Source organism: Manis pentadactyla, chromosome 14, assembly GCF_030020395.1.
Source record: "Manis pentadactyla isolate mManPen7 chromosome 14, mManPen7.hap1, whole genome shotgun sequence".
Lineage (NCBI taxonomy): Eukaryota > Metazoa > Chordata > Mammalia > Pholidota > Manidae > Manis > Manis pentadactyla.
In genome coordinates this window covers 1,721,352-1,739,127 of record NC_080032.1, presented here as the reverse complement: position 1 = coordinate 1,739,127, position 17,776 = coordinate 1,721,352, and the positions used below count along the sequence as shown (strand labels likewise).

The 17,776-nt window shown below is 43.7% G+C and overlaps 1 protein-coding gene across 19 annotated transcripts in view; it reads left to right on the top strand.

Moving 5' to 3' along the window:
• Positions 1–17,776, top strand: part of LOC118911073 (zinc finger protein 337-like) — a 118,531-nt gene that overhangs the window by 91,727 nt on the left and 9,028 nt on the right. For 3 of the 19 annotated variants that reach the window (XM_057492092.1, XM_057492093.1, XM_057492100.1), the window contains 2 exons: positions 16,538–16,664; positions 16,951–17,046. The exons of 3 other annotated variants lie outside the window; for them this stretch is intronic. In XM_057492092.1, coding sequence (XP_057348075.1) covers positions 16,538–16,664; positions 16,951–17,046 — 223 coding nt within the window. Of the gene's footprint in view, positions 1–9,100; positions 9,173–16,120; positions 16,197–16,537; positions 16,665–16,950; positions 17,047–17,776 lie in introns of those variants that run through there. 13 more of the 19 variants (XM_057492088.1, XM_057492094.1, XM_057492095.1 and 10 more) reach the window with 11 other exon arrangements.

Genomic DNA, 17,776 nt, shown 5'->3' with positions numbered 1-17,776 from the left:
GGGTTTTCCTGGCCTTATTTTCTTTCCACCCCACCCACTCATATCTATTCTTCTGCCTAACAGTCTCATGATGTGTGGCCTCATGACCTGAGATATGGTGAGAGATGTTACATCACCATCCATAGTCTGTCCTGTAGATGTTCTGTAAGAAGAACTTAATACGAGCAATTTCTTGATTCAGTTCTCCTCCGGGATAGTACTTCCCCTCAAACACTTGGGACAAATTTTTCGGGGAGGGGAGTAGGTTTGGAGTGGGAGGGAAGTCAGTATAAGGTGTGGGAGGAGTTTATTTTATTATATATATATATACATATATATATGTATATATTATTTTGTAGATAATTATTTTTTATTGAAGGGTAGTTGACACACAGTATTACATTACATTAGTTTCAGGTGTACAACAGTGATTCAACATTTATATATATGACAATTCTACGTACCACCTATCACCATACCAAGCTGTTACAATATCTTGACTATATTCATTACATCCCAGTTACTTATTATTTTACCATTGGAAGTGTGTACTTTTTTTTTTCTTTTTTTTTTTGTGAGGGCATCTCTCATATTTATTGATCAAATGGTTGTTAACAACAATAAAATTCTGTATAGGGGAGTCAATGCTGAATGCACAATCATTAATCCACCCCAAGCCTAATTTCATCAGTCTCCAATCTTCTGAGGCATAACAAACAAGTTCTTACATGGAGAACAAATTCTTACATAGTGAATAAGTTCTTACATGGTGAACAGTACAAGGACAGCCATCACAGAAACCTTCAGTTTTGCTCCTGCATTATGAACTATAAACAGTCAGTTTAAATATGAATACTCATTTGATTTTTATACTTGATTTATGTGTGGATACCACATTTCTCTATTATTATTATTTTTAGTAAAATGCTGAAGTGGTAGGTAGATACAAGATAAAGGTGGAAAACATAGTTTAGTGTTGTAAGAGAGCAAATGTAGATGATCAGGTGTGTGCCTGTAGACTATGTGTTAATCCAAGATAGACAAGGGCAATAAAACATCCACATATGCAGAAGATTTCTCTCAGAACAGGGGGGGTGAGGTTCTAAGCCTCACCTCTGTTGATCCCCAATTTCTCACCTGATGACCTCCCTGCGACTGTGGTTGTCTTAGGTTGTTCCTCCCTTGAGGAATCTTACCCGTCTCTGGCTAACCAGTCATCTTCCAGGGCCATACAGGGAAATGTAAAGTTGGTAAGTGAGAGAGAAGCCTTATTGTTTGAAATGGTTAGCTTTTTATTTCTTTGCATATTTATGCCCTGTAGATTCTATGCCCAGCATTTGTCTTGAGGTATCTTTACCACTTGGAAGAATTATGATACTCTGTAAATTTGATATGAGGCACGAATTCTATTTAAGGGTTGTAATTAGGAAGGAAGAAGAAAAGCTATAGAAGTAGCAGGCGGAACAAAACATGGGAAGATTGATTATTTCTTTGACATTATCTTCTTGTAGAGTAACTTCAGCATGTATAGGTTTTAAGCTACTACTTAAATTGCGCACACACATTAACATAATTGGAGTATAGTTACCTAACCAAAGCATACCTGTAATTACCAGCCATCTCCAGTGAAACCAAGAAAACCAGTTAGGCACCTTAGGCATTTGTGAACACTTATCTATGATATGGTGAATATTGTCCAACTGAACTTGAACAGTCTGAGAGAAATCAGACAAATTAAAACAACCCATTCCTGGGGAATGTTCACATCCCTTATGCTCTTTTAACAGTAAATAGTCTGTAGTTGTAAGACTTTGGAGTGCTACAATTTGCACTTCTCCTAATTCTTGGTTGAGTTCCAACAGTATAGATCCAGTCATATTTGTTGTTTTAGTGTATGCACAGGCCAGCTTAGATATCTCCTTCCTCATTCCCATGGCAAGTCCAGGAACTGGTGGGATGAGTGCATCTACAGCTGTAGCAGTGCGTGGATCTTTGTTGGGGTTTTTTGCTGATCCTCTTCTGGCATGAGTCTTCCAGAGAGTGCTGATGTTGGAAGTTCTTTTTCATATCGTATCTTAGTTCATTTTTGGGGTAGCCCAATTAGGCTTTGATCCTCTGTATAAACACAAACAGTCCCTTTGCCTACACTTTTTTTTTTTTTTATTGAAGGGTAGTTGACAACAGTATTGCATTACATTAGTTTCAGGTGTACAACACAGTGACATTTATATACATGATAATTCTAGGTACCAGGTATCACCATACCAGGTTGTTACAATATTTTGACTATATTCCTTATGCTATACATTACATCCCGGTTACTTATTTATTTTACACTTGGAAGTGTGTTTATATATATATATATATATGTATATATATATTTTGTGAGGGCATCTCTCATATTTATTGATCAAATAGTTGTTAACCACAATAAATTTCTGTATAGGGGGGTCAATACTCAATGCACAATCATTAATCCACCCCAAGCCTAATTTTCGTCAGTCTCCAATCTTCTGATGCATAACGAACAAATTCTTACATGGAGCACAAATTCTTACATAGTGAATAAGTTACATGGTGAACAGTGCAAGGGCAGTCATCACAGAAGCTTTCGGTTTTGTTCATGCATTATGAACTATACACAGTTCAAATATGAATATTCATTTGATTTTTAAACTTGATTTATATGTGGATACCACATTTCTCTATTATTATTATTTTTAATAAAATGCTGAAGTAGGTAGATACGAGATAAAGGTAGAAAACAGAGTTTAGTGTTGTAAGAGAGCAAATGTAGATGATCAGGTGTGTGCCTGTAGAGTATGTGTTAATCCAAGCTAGACAAGGGCAATAAAACATCCACGGATGCAGAAGATTTCTCTCAGAACATGAGGGGGGAGGTTATAAGCCTCACCTCTGCTGCTCCCCATTTTCTCACCACATGGCCCCCTGCGACTGTGCCTGTCTTAGGTTGTTCCTCCCTTGAGGAATCTTACCCGTCTCTGGCTAACCAGTCATCTTCCGGGGCCATACAGGGAAATGTTAAGTTGGTAAGTGAGAGAGAAGCCTTATTGTTTGAAAAGGTTAGCTTTTTACTTCTTTGCATATTTATGCCCTGTGGCTTCTATGCCCAGCATTTGTCTTGAGGTGTCTTTACCACTTGGAAGAATTATGATACTCGGTAAATTCGACATGTGGCACGAGTTCTATTTAAAGGTTGTGATTAGGTAGGAAGAAGAAAAGCTATAGAAGTAGCAGGCAGAAGAAAACCTGGGAAGATTGATTATTTCTTTGACATATCTTCTTGTAGAGTAACTTCAGCATGGATAGGTTTTAAACTACTAATTAAATTGTGCACACACATTAACATAATAGGAATATAGTTACCTAACCAAAGCATACCTGTAATTACCAGCCATCTCCAGTGAAACCAAGAAAACCAGTTAGGCACCTTAGGCATTTGTGAAAACTTATCTGTGATATGGTGGATATTGTCCGACTGAACTTAAACAGTCTGAGAGAATTCAGATAAACTAGAACAACCCATTCCTGGGGACTGTTCATATCCCATATGTTCTTTTAACGATAAATAGTCTGAGGTTGTAAGATTTTGGAGTGCTACAATTTGCACTTCTCCTAATTCTTGGTTGAGTTCCAACAGTATAGATCCAGTCCAATTTTTGTTTTACTGTATGCACAGGCCAGCTTAGATATCTCCTTCATCATTCCCATGGCAAGTCCAGGAACTGGTGGGATGAGTGCATCTACACCTGTGACAGTGCATGGATCTTTGTTGGAGTTGTTTTTTTTTTTGCTGATCCTCTTCTGTCATGAGTCTTCCCGAGAGTGCTGATGTTGGAAGTTCTTTTTCATATCGTATCTTAGTTCATTTTTGGGGTAGCCAAATTAGGCTTTGATCCTCTGTATAAACACAAACAGACCCTTTGCCTACACTTTTATATGCCCTTTGTATCATTGTGTAGAACTCATTAGAGGTCACCACATAGGAACTGCTTTTTTTTTTTTTTTTTTAATCATTAATCTACACTTACATGACGAATACTTTGTTTACTAGGCTCTCCCCTATACCAGGTCCCCCCTATATACTCCTTTACAGTCACTGTCCATCAGCGTAGCAAACTGTTGTAGAATCACTACTTGTCTTCTCTGTGTTGTACAGCCCTCCCCTTTCTCCCACCCCGCTATGGATGCTAATCTTAGTACCCCTCTTTTTCTGCCCCCCCTTATCCCTCCCTACCCACCCATCCTCCCCAGTCCCTTTCCCTTTGGTACCTGTTAGTCCATTCTTGAGTTCTGTGATTCTGTTGCTGTTTTGTTCCTTCAGTTTTTCCTTTGTTCTTATATTCCACAGATGAGTGAAATCATTTGGTATTTCTCTTTCTCCGCTTGGCTTGTTTCACTGAGCATAATACCCTCCAGCTCCATCCATGTTGCTGCAAATGGTTGGATTTGCCCTTTTCTTATGGCTGAGTAGTATTCCATTGTGTATATGTACCACATCTTCTTTATCCATTCATCTATCGATGGACATTTAGGTTGCTTCCAATTCTTGGCTATTGTAAATAGTGCTGCGATAAACATAGGAGTACACTGGTCTTTCTCATACTTGATTGCTGCATTCTTAGGGTAAATTCCTAGGAGTGCAATTCCTGGGTCAAATGGTATGTCTGTTTTGAGCATTTTGATGTACCTCCATACTGCTTTCCACAATGGTTGAACAAGTTTACATTCCCACCAGCAGTGTAGGAGGGTTCCTCTTTCTCCACAGCCTCGCCAACATTTGTTGTTGTTTGTCTTTTGGATGGCAGCCATCCTTACTGGTGTGAGGTGTTACCTCATTGTAGTTTTAATTTGCATTTCTCTGATAATTAGCGATGTGGAGCATCTCTTCATGTGTCTGTTGGCCATCTGTATTTCTTTTTTGGAGAACCGTCTGTTCAGTTCCTCTGCCCATTTTTTAATTGGGTTATTTGTTTTTTGTTTGTTGAGGCGTGTGAGCTCTTTATATATTCTGGACGTCAAGCCTTTATCGGATGTGTCATTTTCAAATATATTCTCCCATACTGTAGGGTTCCTTTTTGTTCTATTGATGGTGTCTTTTGCTGTACAGAAGCTTTTCAGCTTAATATAGTCCCACTTTTTCATTTTTGCTGTTGTTTTCCTTGCCCGGGGAGATATGTTCAAGAAGAGGTCACTCATGTTTATGTCTAAGAGGTTCGTGCCTATGTTTTCTTCCAAGAGTTTAATGGTTTCGTGACTTACATTCAGGTCTTTGATCCATTTTGAGTTTACTTTTGTATATGGGGTTAGACAATGGTCCAGTTTCATTCTCCTACATGTAGCTGTCCAGTTTTGCCAGCACCATCTGTTGAAGAGACTGTCATTTCGCCATTGTATGTCCATGGCTCCTTTATCAAATATTAATTGGCCATATATGTCTGGGTTAATGTCTGGATTGTCTAGTCTGTTCCATTGGTCTGTGGCTCTGTTCTTGTGCCAGTACCAAATTGTCTTGATAACTATGGCTTTATAATAGAGCTTGAAGTTGGGGAGTGAGATCCCCCCTACTTTATTCTTCTTTCTCAGGATTGCTTTGGCTATTCGGGGTCTGTGGTGGTTCCATATGAATTTTTGAATTATTTTTCCAGTTAATTGAAGAATGCTGTTGGTAGTTTCATAGGGATTGCATTGAATCCGTATATTGCTTTGGGCAGGATGGCCATTTTGACAATATTCATTCTTCCTAGCCATGAGCATGGGATTCGTTTCCATCTGTTAGTGTCCCCTTTATTTTCTCTTCAGAGTGACTTGTAGTTTTCAGAGTATAAGTCTTTCACTTCTTTGGTTAGGTTTATTCCTAGGTATTTTATTTTTTTTGATGCAATTGCGAAAGTGTGGTTTTCCTGATTTCTCTTTCTGTTGGTTCATTGTTAGTGTATAGGAAAGCCACAGATTTCTGTGTGTTGATTTTATATCCTGCAACTTTGCTGTATTCCGGTATCAGTTCCAGTAGTTTTGTTGTGGAGTCTTTAGCGTTTTTTATGCACAGTATCATGTCATCTGCAAATAGTGACCGTTTAATTTCTTCTTTACAAATCTGGATTCCTTGTATTTTTTTGTTTTGTCTGATGGCCGTGGCTAGGACCTCCAGTACTATGTTAAATAACTGTGGGGAGAGTGGGCATCCCTGTCTAGTTCCCGATCTCAGAGAAAAGCTTTCAGCTTCTCGCTGTTCAATATAATGTTGGCTGTGTGTTTTTCATAGATGGCCTTTATTATGTTGAGGTACTTGCCCTCTATTCCCATTTTGCTGAGAGTTTTTATCATAATGGATGTTGTACTTTGTCAAATGCTTTTTCAGCATCTATGGAGATGATCATGTGGTTTTTGTCTTTCTTTTTTTGATGTGGTGGATGATGTTGATGGACTTTCAAATGTTGTGCCATCCTTGCATCCCTGGGATGAATCCCACTTGGTCATTCTATATGAACCTTTTGATGTATTTTTGAATTTGGTTTGCTAAAATTTTGTTGAGTATCTTTGCATCAACGTTCATCAGGGATATTGGTCTGTAGTTTTCTTTTTCGGTGGTGTCTTTGCCTGGTTTTGGTATTAGGGTGATGTTAGCTTCATAGAATGAGTTTGGGAGTATCCCCTCCTCTTCTATTTTTTGGAAAACTTCAAGGAGAATGGGTATTATGTCTTCCCTGTATGTCTGATAAAATTCTGAGGTAAATCCATCTGGCCCGGGGTTTTTTTCTCTGGTAGTTTTTTGATTGCCGCTTCAATTTCATTGCCGGTAATTGGTCTGTTTAGATTTTCTGTTTCTTTCTGGGTCAGTCCTGGAAGGTTGTATTTTTCTCCAAAGTTGTCCATTTCTCCTAGGTTTCCCAGCTTGTTAGCATATAGGTTTTCATTGTACTCTCTAATAATTCTTTGTATTTCTGTGGGGTCCGTCGTGATTTTTCCTTTCTCGTTTCTGATACTTTTGATTTGTGTTGACTCTCTTTTCCTCTTAATAAGTCTGGCTAGAGACTTATCTATTTTGTTTATTTTATACAAGAACCAGCTCTTGGTTTCAATGATTTTTGCTATTGTTTTATTCTTCTCAATTTTATTTATTTCTTCTCTGATCTTTATTATGTCCCTCCTTCTGCTGACCTTAGGCCACATTTGTTCTTCTTTTTCCAATTTCGATAATTGTGACATTACACCATTCATTTGGGCTTGTTCTTCCTTTTTTAAATATGCTTGGATTGCTATATACTTTCCTCTTCAGACTGCTTTTGCTGTGTCCCACAGAAGTTGGGGCTTAGTGTTGTTGTTGTTGTTTGTTTCCCTATATTGCTGGATCTCCATTTTGATTTGGTCATTGATCCATTGATTATTTACGAGTGTGTTGTTTAGCCTCCATGTGTTTGTGAGCCTTTTTGGTTTCTTTGTACAGTTTATTTCTAATTTTATGCATTTGTGGTCTGAAAAGTTGGTTTTTAGGATTTCAATCTTTTGGAATTTACTGAGGCTCTTTTTGTGTCCTAGTATGTGGTCTATTATGGAGAATGTTCCTTGTGCACTTGAGAAGAATGTGTATCCTGTTGCTTTTGGATGTAGAGTTCTGTAGATGTCTATTAGGTCCATCTGTTCTAATGTGTTGTTCAGTGCCTCTGTGTCCTTATTTTCTGTCTGGTGGATCTGTCCTTTGGAGTGAGTGGTGTGTTGAAGTCTCCTAGAATGAATGCATTGCATTCTATTTCCTCCTTTAGTTCTGTTAATATCTGTTTCAGGTATGTTGGTGCTCCTGTATTGGGTGCATATATATTTATAATGGTTATATCCTCTTGATGGACTGAGCCCTTTATCATTATGTAATGTCCTTCTTTGTCTTTTGTTACTTTCTTTATTTTGAAGTCTGTTTTGTCTGATACCAGAATCGCAACACCTGCTTTCTTCTCTCTGTTGTTTGCTTGAAATATCTTTTTCCATCCCTTGACTTTAAGTCTGTGCGCGTCTTTGGGTTTGAGGTGAGTCTCTTGTAAGCAGCATATGGATGGATCTTGCTTTTTTATCCATTCTATTACTCTGTGTCTTTTGATTGGTGCATTCAGTCAATTTACATTTAGGGTGATTGTTGAAAGGTATGAATTTATTGCCATTGCAGGCTTTAAGTTTGTGGTTACCAAAGGTTCAGGGTTAGCTTCTTTACTATCTTTTTGTCTAACTTAACTCGCTTGTTGAGCTATTATAAACACAGTCTGATGATTCTTTATTTCTCTCCCTTCTTATTCATCCCCCTCCCTTCTTCATATGTTGGGTGTTTTGTTCTGTGCTCTTTTTAGGAGTGCTCCCATCTAGAGCAGTCCCTGTAGGATGCTCTGAAGAGGTGGTTTGTAGGAGGCAAATTCCCTCAATTTTTGTTTGTCTGGGAATTGTTTAATCCCTCCTTCATATTTAAATGATATTCGTGCTGGATACAGTAATCTTGGTTCGAGGCCCTTCTGTTTCATTGCATTAAGTATATCATGCCATTCTCTTCTGGCCTGTAGGGTTTCTGTTGAGAAGTCTGATGATAGCCTGATGGGTTTTCCTTTGTAGATGACCTTTTTTTTCTCTCTGGCTGCCTTTAATATTTTTTTTTGTCTTTGATCTTTGCCATTTTAATTATTATGTGTCTTGGTGTTGCCCTCCTTGGATCCCTTGTCATGGGAATTCTGTGTACCTCTGTGGTCTGAGAGGCCATTTCTTCCCCTAGTTTGGGGAAGTTTTCAGCAATTATTTCTTCAAAGACACTTTCTATCCCTTTCTCTGTCTCTTCTCCTTCTGGTATTCCGATGATGCGTATATTATTCCTTTTTGATTGGTCACTCAGCTCTCTTAAAATTCGTTCATTCCTGGAGATCCTTTTATCTCTCTCTGCATCAGTTTCTCTGCGTTCCTGTTCTCTGTTTTCTAGTCCATTAATGGTCTCTTGCATCTAGTCCATTCTGTTTTGAAGTCCTTCCAGAGCTTGTTTTATTTCTGTATTCTCCTTCCTTAGTTCTATGCATATTTCTCTGCAAGTCCATCAGCATGGTTATGACTTTTGTTTTGAATTCTTTTTCAGGAAGACTGGCGAAATCTATCACCCCAGGTTCCTTCTTCATGGGAAGATGTAGCAGATGCCGAAGCTGTCTGGGTGAGTCTTCTCTGGATCATATTTTTTTGCCTTTTCATATTGACAGGTGCTATTGACTGTCGGCTGGGAGGGCCATACTTTTCACTTGCTACTGGCCTTTCTTTACTGGGACAACTGCGACCTCTAGTGGCTTGTGTTGGGTAATTGCGAGTAGGCTGGGTCTTTGTGTCTTGCCCTGCCTTTATGGATTGATCTCCCTTTCTGTGGGCGGGGTTTGCCATTAAGCTGTTTCTCTGCTTTCGCAGTGCCCAGAGGGGTAATGGACGGGGGTAGGGGGGGCTGTTTGGCTGTTTACCTCCATGAGGGGTCTCAGAGCTGTTGCCCAGGTGGTTAGTGCGCCCGGTTTTCCCTGTAATTTCTTGCCACTCGGCTGTGACCTATGCTGCTTCCATACAGCTGTTAAATCCCTGTCCCTTTAAGACTTTCAAAAAGCCTCCGCTTTTCTTTGTTGCAGGGGCATCAGCTTTGGCACCCGCTCAGAGGACTTGCTGCCCTATTTCATTAGTTACCAGTCCTCCACGCATGCACTGTGCCTGCGCTCTGGTGCGGGTGGCTGGGGCTGGGTGTTTAGCAGTCCTGGGCTCCATCTCCCTCCCGCTCTGCCTGCTCTTCTCCCGCCGGGAGCTGGGGGAGGTGTACTCGGGTCCCGCCGTGCCAGGGCTTGTATCTTACCCCTTTCACCAGGCGCTGCGTTCTCACTGGTGTAGTTGTATTCTGTCTGTTGTCCTGTGTCTTCTGGTCTCTCTTTTAGGATTAGTTGTATTTGTTGTATTTTCAGAAAATATATATGTTTTTGGGAGGAGATTCCCACTGTCCTACTCATGCCGCCATGTTGGCTCCGCCCCAGACAGTGAGTTTTTAAAGAAGGTAGGGAGAGGCAGGGTGTGGCTAAGGGTAGTAGGTCAGGCCAGGGCAAGTGAGTTTTTTGTGACAGCTTTCTTAGGTGTCTTTTTATAATGTCATTAGTTTTTTCTACTTTACCTGAGGATTGTGTCCTCCAGGCACAGTGTAAATTATACTGAATATTAAGGGCCTGGGACACTCCTTGAGTCATAGCTGCTTTAAAAGCCAGGCCATTGTCACTTTGTATTCTTTCAGGCATCCCAAATCAGGGACTAATTTCATGTAAGAGTATTCTCACTACTTCCTTTGCTTGTTCAGTTTTACAGGGGAAGGCCTCAACCCCTCCTGTGACTGTATCTATCCACACAAGGAGATATTGGTCTCTTTTGCCTTGGGCATATGTGTAAAGTCTATTTGCCAGTCCTCTCCTGGGTATCAGCCTGTTTGCTGTAATCTGGGAGGAATGGCTTTTCTATTTAATGGGTTATTTCTTTGACAGATCTCACAAGCTTTAGTGATTTGCTCTACAGTCTTTAATAGACTACTGCCTGCAAAAATACTTTTGGCTATCTGATAGATATTTTCCATACCAAAATGGAAAGTCTGGTGTAAAGTTTTACGAACTTTCCATTCTGTACTCTGAGGCAAATAAATTTTCTCATCCTCCATCTGAAGCCAACCAGAGGGAAGGAGAGGACCGCCTTTGGAGAGGCCGTCTTGCAGCTCTTTTTTACTATAGCTGGCGATAATATCAGCTGGCACACCTGTCCATAAGAGAGGGGCTTGAATAGGTGCCTTATAAGTTTCTCAAGCTGCCTCTTTGGCTTTTGTATAAGCTCTTCTCTTTCTTTCTGTTACTTCATCCATTCCTTTCTGGTGGCCTCTGCAGTGAATAACTGCTACCTCTTTACGCTTATGCACAGCTTGTATTAGCTGGTTAATTTCACTGTGGTATTTGATAGGGGAACCTTCAGAATTTAAAAACTCTCTTTCCATATGGCTGCATGGGCATGCAGCACTAGGTAGGCATACTTAGAGTCAGTGTATATATTGACTCTCTTTCCTTTCCCTATTTCAAGGGCCCAAGTGAGGGCTATTGATTCTGCCAGCTGGGCACTCGTGCCTGGTGGAAGTGGTTGGCACTCAGTAGTATCCCACAGAGTGACAACTGCATAGCCAACTTTCCACTGGCCCTGCTCAGCAAAGGAGCTGCTGTCTGTGAAGAGGACAAGCTCTGGGTTCTCTAAGGGGGTGTCTTTTAGGTCTTCTCTGGCAGAATAGTTTAGGGCAAGGACCTGCTGGCAGTCATGCTCAGGTCCTTTGCTCATGGACTCAGGTAGAAAGGTGGCTGAGTTTAGGGTGGAGCATGTCTGCAGCTGGGTGACAGGGCCCTCAAGGAGGAGTGACTGATATTTTAGTAACCTGCTGTCTGATAATCACAGGTCTCCCCAGGTTTTCAATAAGACAGTGATGTTATGGGTTTCATGCACTATCAAGTCTCTTCCCAGGGTCAGTTTTGTGGTTTCAGGTGCTAGAAGGGCTGTGGCTGCCACAGATCTCAGTGTGGCCAGCCCTTAGCTACTGGGTCCAGCTCTCTGCTTAGATAGGCTACAGGCTGCTGCATTTCTCCTCGAGGTTGTTAGTACTCCCTGTGCCAATCCTGATCTCTCAGTAACAAATAGGTTAAACTGGTTTCCAGTGGGCAGGCTTAAGGAGGGGGCCTGGAGTAGGGCTTTCTTCAAAGCCTCATAAGCTTTAATGGCATCAAGTTCCCACTGGAGTTTTATGGTGCCTTCCCTTTGGGCTTCTTTATGGAGCTGGTAGAGGGGTCTGGCTGACTGTCCACATCTAGGGACCCAATTTCTGCAATACCCAGTGATGCTCAAGAGTCCCCTCAGGTGCCTGATAGTAGAGGGCAATGGGTCACAGAGAATCGGCTGGATTCTCTCTTCCTCCAGTGCTCTAGTTCCCTGACAGAGGTTAAAGCCCAGATATTTTACTTGCTGCTGAGAGATCTGTGCTTTTTGACAAGAGACCTTATAGCCACAATCAGCTAGAAAGTTCAGTGATCTCTGAGTACTTTCCTGATGCTCTTTTAATCAGTGAAGAAGGCCAAGGTTTAAAAAGAACCTTTGAGTCTAGCACTATTCCATGCCCATTTAGTGGGAGGATGCAAAATCTGAATAAGTGCATAAAATTTTCCTTTATTGAAGTGACTACTATGTTTATACCTCTGCCTCTGCAGTGGTGCAGAGAAGATGTCCTGCCAATGGGTTCCAGCCCCGGACAAGTTCACTGTGGATTCAGTGTGACCAAAGAAACTGACAGGAAATGTTCTTTGGGGTGAAAGGGTTTATTACCTGGCTTGTTCTTCCTTCGGTAGGTTGAGCACTAGCATCTCTGCCTCTGCCCATCTAATCTGCTTTTGAATCATTCCACTGTATGTTTAGTTTCAGATATGGAGTTTCTCAATGATTAAATTGACATCCTAAATTCATTCCTGAGTTCTTGAATATTTTTCTGTACCTCCATGAGCATGTTTATGATTTTTATTTTGAATGGTTTTTCAGGAAGATTGGTCAGTTCAATTTCACTTGGACCTTTTTCTGGTGTTTGTGTGATTTTGGTTTGAACCTGGTTCATTTGACATTTCATATTTGTGTGTGGCACCCACTAGTGCCCAGAAGCTCTACTCTCTGGAGCTGCTCATCTCCTGGAGTTATGTCAGGGGTTGCAGGGGAGTGGTGCTGGTGCCCTGTTTCGTGAAGTCTGCCTTTTCTCCAGATCTATTCAGTCTGAGGTGGTCTTCTTTCCTGTTGCTCTTTTAGTATTAGTTGTATTAAGTATATTTTCATACTATATGTCTTTGGGAGGAGTTCTCTGTCTCACCTCTTATGCCACCCTCTTTAATCCTCCCATCAGCTTTTTCAAGAACTTTTCCTATGTGTTAATAACCAGTGAACAGTTGGCCTTTTTGGTGAAAAGGGCTAGTGTTCAGCCCATCTTGGCCTTGGACATGCCCTCCTCCCTAAGCTGAATCTTTTCTGGCTTTTGATTTCTAGCTTTTGAAAGGTGACACTTTTCACTGGAACACTTAGAGGCCATTGTCGAGTAGCACATTGGCCTTATTTCAACATTGCTGTGTCTCAGGACATGGAGGTCTGAGCAGAGGGAGAGAGGACAACCAGTGTGCACAGCAGTCAGAACTACCACTGATCAAGTTTGCCATCACATGGGTGCAGTTGGGGGCCCTTAAAACAACTACAGTGGTAACGTCAAAGAACACTGGTTACCTAACAAATAGAAGAATGATGAAAAGTGTGAAATAGTGCAAGAATTGCCAGATGTGACACAGAGACATGATGTGAGCCAGTGCTGTTGGGAAAGTGGTGCCGATGGACTTGCTCAGTGCAGGGCAGCCACAAACCTTCAATTTCTAAGAGACACAGAATCTGCAAAGCATCATAAAAGGAGGTTTGTCCCTGAATTACTGCATTTTATCAAATGTCTGTGCCCATGTAACTTGCTCCTCAGGGGAATTGGAGGGCGTTTCTGTAACGTCCCTCATGCCCCTTCATGTGAGGCATCAGCCCAGAGGCTGTCAGAGAGGCTCACCAAACGTTAGCAGATGGAGTCCTGCAGCACGTGCACAGGATCGTATACTCTGGCCACGTGGAGTTCATGCCCAAGAAGGGACAGAGCCTTAATTTCCTGAAGCCAGTTCAATTTGCCCCTTTAAAGGAATTGTCTTGCGGGGTTTCCAGCCTCGGGCAAGTTCACTATGGATTCGGTGACCAAAGAAATGAGAGTAGAACATTCTTGGGGTGAAAGGGTTTATTATTGGGGTTGTTCTCCCAACAGTAGGTAGTGCATCTCTCACTCTGCTGAGACCACTGGCCTGAGCTCTCTATATAGCACTATAATAGCTTATTGCCTATGGGTGTGAAGCAGTAGCCTAGCAACAGGCCAGTTACATTCTTAAGTGGTTTAAGTTCACTGAGGATGCTGGCTATAGGAACCTCATGTTAGTAAAGGGAGAAACATTCATGTTTCACCTTAATTGATAGAGAACAAATAAATGACAAACTTCCCCACCTGTTTGTGATGCATTCTCAGCACATGAGGAATGGAAAGAAATTTCCTCACTATAAAAAAGGGCATGTGTGAATCTTAAAGTGCTTTCCTATAAGAACAGGAACAAGTATTTGTGTCCAGCCTTACCCACTCTCACTCAGCATTATACTAAAATATCTAGCTGGTCTCTTAGAGCAAACAGGGAAAAGGAGGCATAAGCATTGAGGGGAAAGGTTAAACTTTCTTTATTCTCAGGATACAGTGTTGTGTACCTGGAGAACATCCTAACGGATCTACCATAACACTGCTAGTAATAAGAGAACTTAGAACTTCAAAAGATACAAAATCAGGAGGCAGTGTAGCACAGAGATGACAAGTCATGATTCCACAGCATCTTACTATGCTGATGGACAGTGACTGTAATGGGGTATGTGGGGGGGACTTGATTATGGGGGGAATCTGGTAACCACACTGTGCTCATGTAACTGTATATTAATGATAACAAAAAAGATACAAAATCAGCTTTTTAAAGATCCCTTGTATTTCTGTAACCTGGCAATAAATAATTAAATGGGGAAATAAAAAGTCACTTTGAGTACAGAGAATATACAATATTTAAACTTCTGAAATTAAATATATGGGAATAACATTGTGACTTTTGAATAGATAGAGATGCAACAGATGGGATATAAAAGGCTGTTAATAATTGGTATATAAAGTACAGATGAAGAAATCACAAGAACAGTTTGTAAAGTGCTTTTGACTTCCTGCACAAAAGAATGGGAATTTCAATGCTTTGCCTCCTGACCAGTTCTACATGGTAAGTCTTGTTAAGTCTCTCTAAGCTAGTATGCCGCCCAGCATGCAGATTCTCTCTCCACCACGTGGCCACTTTGATTATTCTCTGGTTTCACTCTTAGCCCCAGGCCTGTATTTATCAATATGGAGAACATTCGAATGACATCCTTATGCTCTGCACTTTGACAGTTAAACTACCATATTTTCTCCATTATTTTTTAAAATACAAATTGTGAAAGAACAGTATGATGAGCCTCCATGGACCCGTTGCCCCACTGTAATGACACCATGTGTGGCTGTATCATTTAATGACTCTTCAGTGTCACCTTCCGTCCGGCTAGTGTTCGGATCACACCAACTCCCGGTAAAGTGCCCCACAGGTGCTTTGCTACACCAGGACCCGGAGGGCAGCGGCGTGGGAGGCCAACTCTGTGTCTTAGGGCTTCTTGTTCACCGCAGCTCACCCGCCTCCCATGCTGATGGTGCGTTGAGATACTGGGAACTGTTCCAATCCTAATTTCTCAGCTGGGCGCCAAGCTTGTCCCCCTACTTTGGGTATATAAGGGGTGGAGATAGGACAGGTGCTGTGAGAAGCAGTCCTGTGGGGAAGCCACTGCCCGTTCACCTCTGATCAGAAACCCCCGAGGTCTCCACAGTGTGACCTGCCATCAGCTCTGCAGACACAGGCTGCCACACCCCCCTAATAGGGGAGGGGTTCTGGGGGTGAGCTGACTGGATGCGGTTCCCCTGGTGTGGGATATTGCTTCTATTCCGGGGCCTCCCCATGTTAGCCGGCCCATGTTTCCCCTCGGCTTCATCATGAGGTTAGCACCATGATGTGCATTCTGCCAACACCATGTACTGGTGGCCTCTGGTCTGTGCCCTGTCCTTAAGCACATGGTGCCTGAGGCTGGGAGAGGCACTAGAGCCATCATGAGGCCCCCTGGAGCTCGGGGCCCTGACCTGAGAGGCAGGAGTTCCCCTGGGGGTCCCAAGGCCGTCTCTCACTCAGCCTGGTAAGAAAACCTCACTCATCTCCCGTCGCGCTGAAGCCTCATGCCCAGGTCCCAGCGTGGAGCTGCGCCAGCAGGTAGCCTGGCTCCCTCTGCCCTTGTCAGGACCCTGGAGGTGGCCTTGCTGGTGCCCATGACTGCCCTCCACTGCGAGGGTCAGCCCTGCCTCACACAGGGCTGGCGCACCCAGGTACCTTCTTACTCTCTTCCCTCCCCACAGAGCTGACCTCCAAGGGGTTCCCCTCTCCATGGAGAGAAGGAAGGCAGCTGTGGAACCCTGGAAGGCTGGCAGAGAGGTGAGATGTACCAGATGTCCCATCTTTGCCATCACAGGACGGATCCACCCCATCACTTGCCTGGTCTCTGCCTCGTTGGAACAGGGCCATGGCAGCAGCCGTCCAGGGGATGTGACCTGCCTGATCAGCCCCTGCGGGATGAGGCAGGTCCTCGGGCTGGGGAGGAGGGCAGACGTACTGTCCGTCTCAGGCTGCCCCTGGGAACCACTGCCTGCAGTGTGGAATGTCTGGCACCCGGTGGTTGCCTGCAAAGCTGGGGGACGGATGCAGCCCCCGTGCCCGCACATGCCCAGGCTGAGGCTCGCAGCCTCCCGGTGAGCAGGCCTGGATTTGTGTTGCAGGCTCTGGTGACGTTTGAGGATGTGGCTGTGGATTTCACGCAGAAGGAATGGAAGCTGCTGAGCCCTGCGCAGAGGACCCTGTACAGACACGTGATGCTGGAGAACTTCAGCCACCTGGAGTCGCTGGGTGAGCGGGGTCTCCCCTCAGGGCTGTTTTGTCCCCTTTGAACCTTACTCTCCCTGGGGTCCCACTGAGAAGCCGGTGCTCAGCTTCCTGCTTCCCTGGGGATTGGCGGGGTCTGTGTGCCTCTGGGAGTGTCAGGATCCCAGGCCTGCCAGCAACCACACAGCCTGGAATGCATGGGTCCCAGCTCCTCCACACCACCCCGGTCTTCCCACCCCAGTCTGGGTCCTGCAGATAGCCCTCCCAGCCTACAACCAAGAGTGACCTGCTCCTTTTTCCCGCTAAGCAGAAATTCCCTGTTCTAAACCAGACCTCATCACGTGGCTGGAGCGAGGGGAAGAGCCCTGGAGGGAAGAGAGTAGACACCGGCCAGGCCCCCGTCCAGGTGAGGGGAGCCTTTGGGCAGACACTGGCCTTCGGGCTTGCCGGGCGGGGGCGGCTGCTCAGAGGCCCTGGCTGGAAGCTGTCCTCCTGCACCGTTGCTGCTGAGGCTGCCTGGCCCTGCCTCCCTCCCACACGATCATCTTGGATGAGTGAGGCAGAGGGGGTGTCCTGGGTGCCCTGACACCTTCCGACTGCAGGAAGCCCACCTTCTCCCCAGTAGGCTTTCCCTCTGTGGCCTTGCTGACCAGCCTCTGTGAGGCAGCAGTGGGGTGTCTTCTCTTTGTTAGTGTCCTGCAGGGCCCCATGTGTCCTGTCTTCCACCTCTTCTCTCCACCATTGTCTCCGGGGCCACTTCACCTTCCTTTCCCCTCTTCTGCCCCAGAGGCACTGCCTCGGGTGGCTACTGCCTGGATGTGGGCACCATGGGGACTGCTTGTCACGGTTCTTTCTTTCACCTGTTGCCTGGACTTGCTGTCTTGCAGCAATGGGGGTTGCCCTTTGGGACCCCTGTTCCCTTCTCCTGTGTGCCCAGTACTTTCTGGGCCTCCCTCCCCCAGGCCCTTGTGGTGGGATCATGGGAGATTCTACAGAGAGCTGATGCCCCTTCCTTGGCTGTGGACAAGTGTAAATTTATGGGGTATCTTCTTGTTATGCTGAAGGTGTTGGTTTTAGGCTTCATCTGTCCTTCCTGATCCCTAAGCCCTTCTTGGGGAACGTGGTAGCCGACTCAC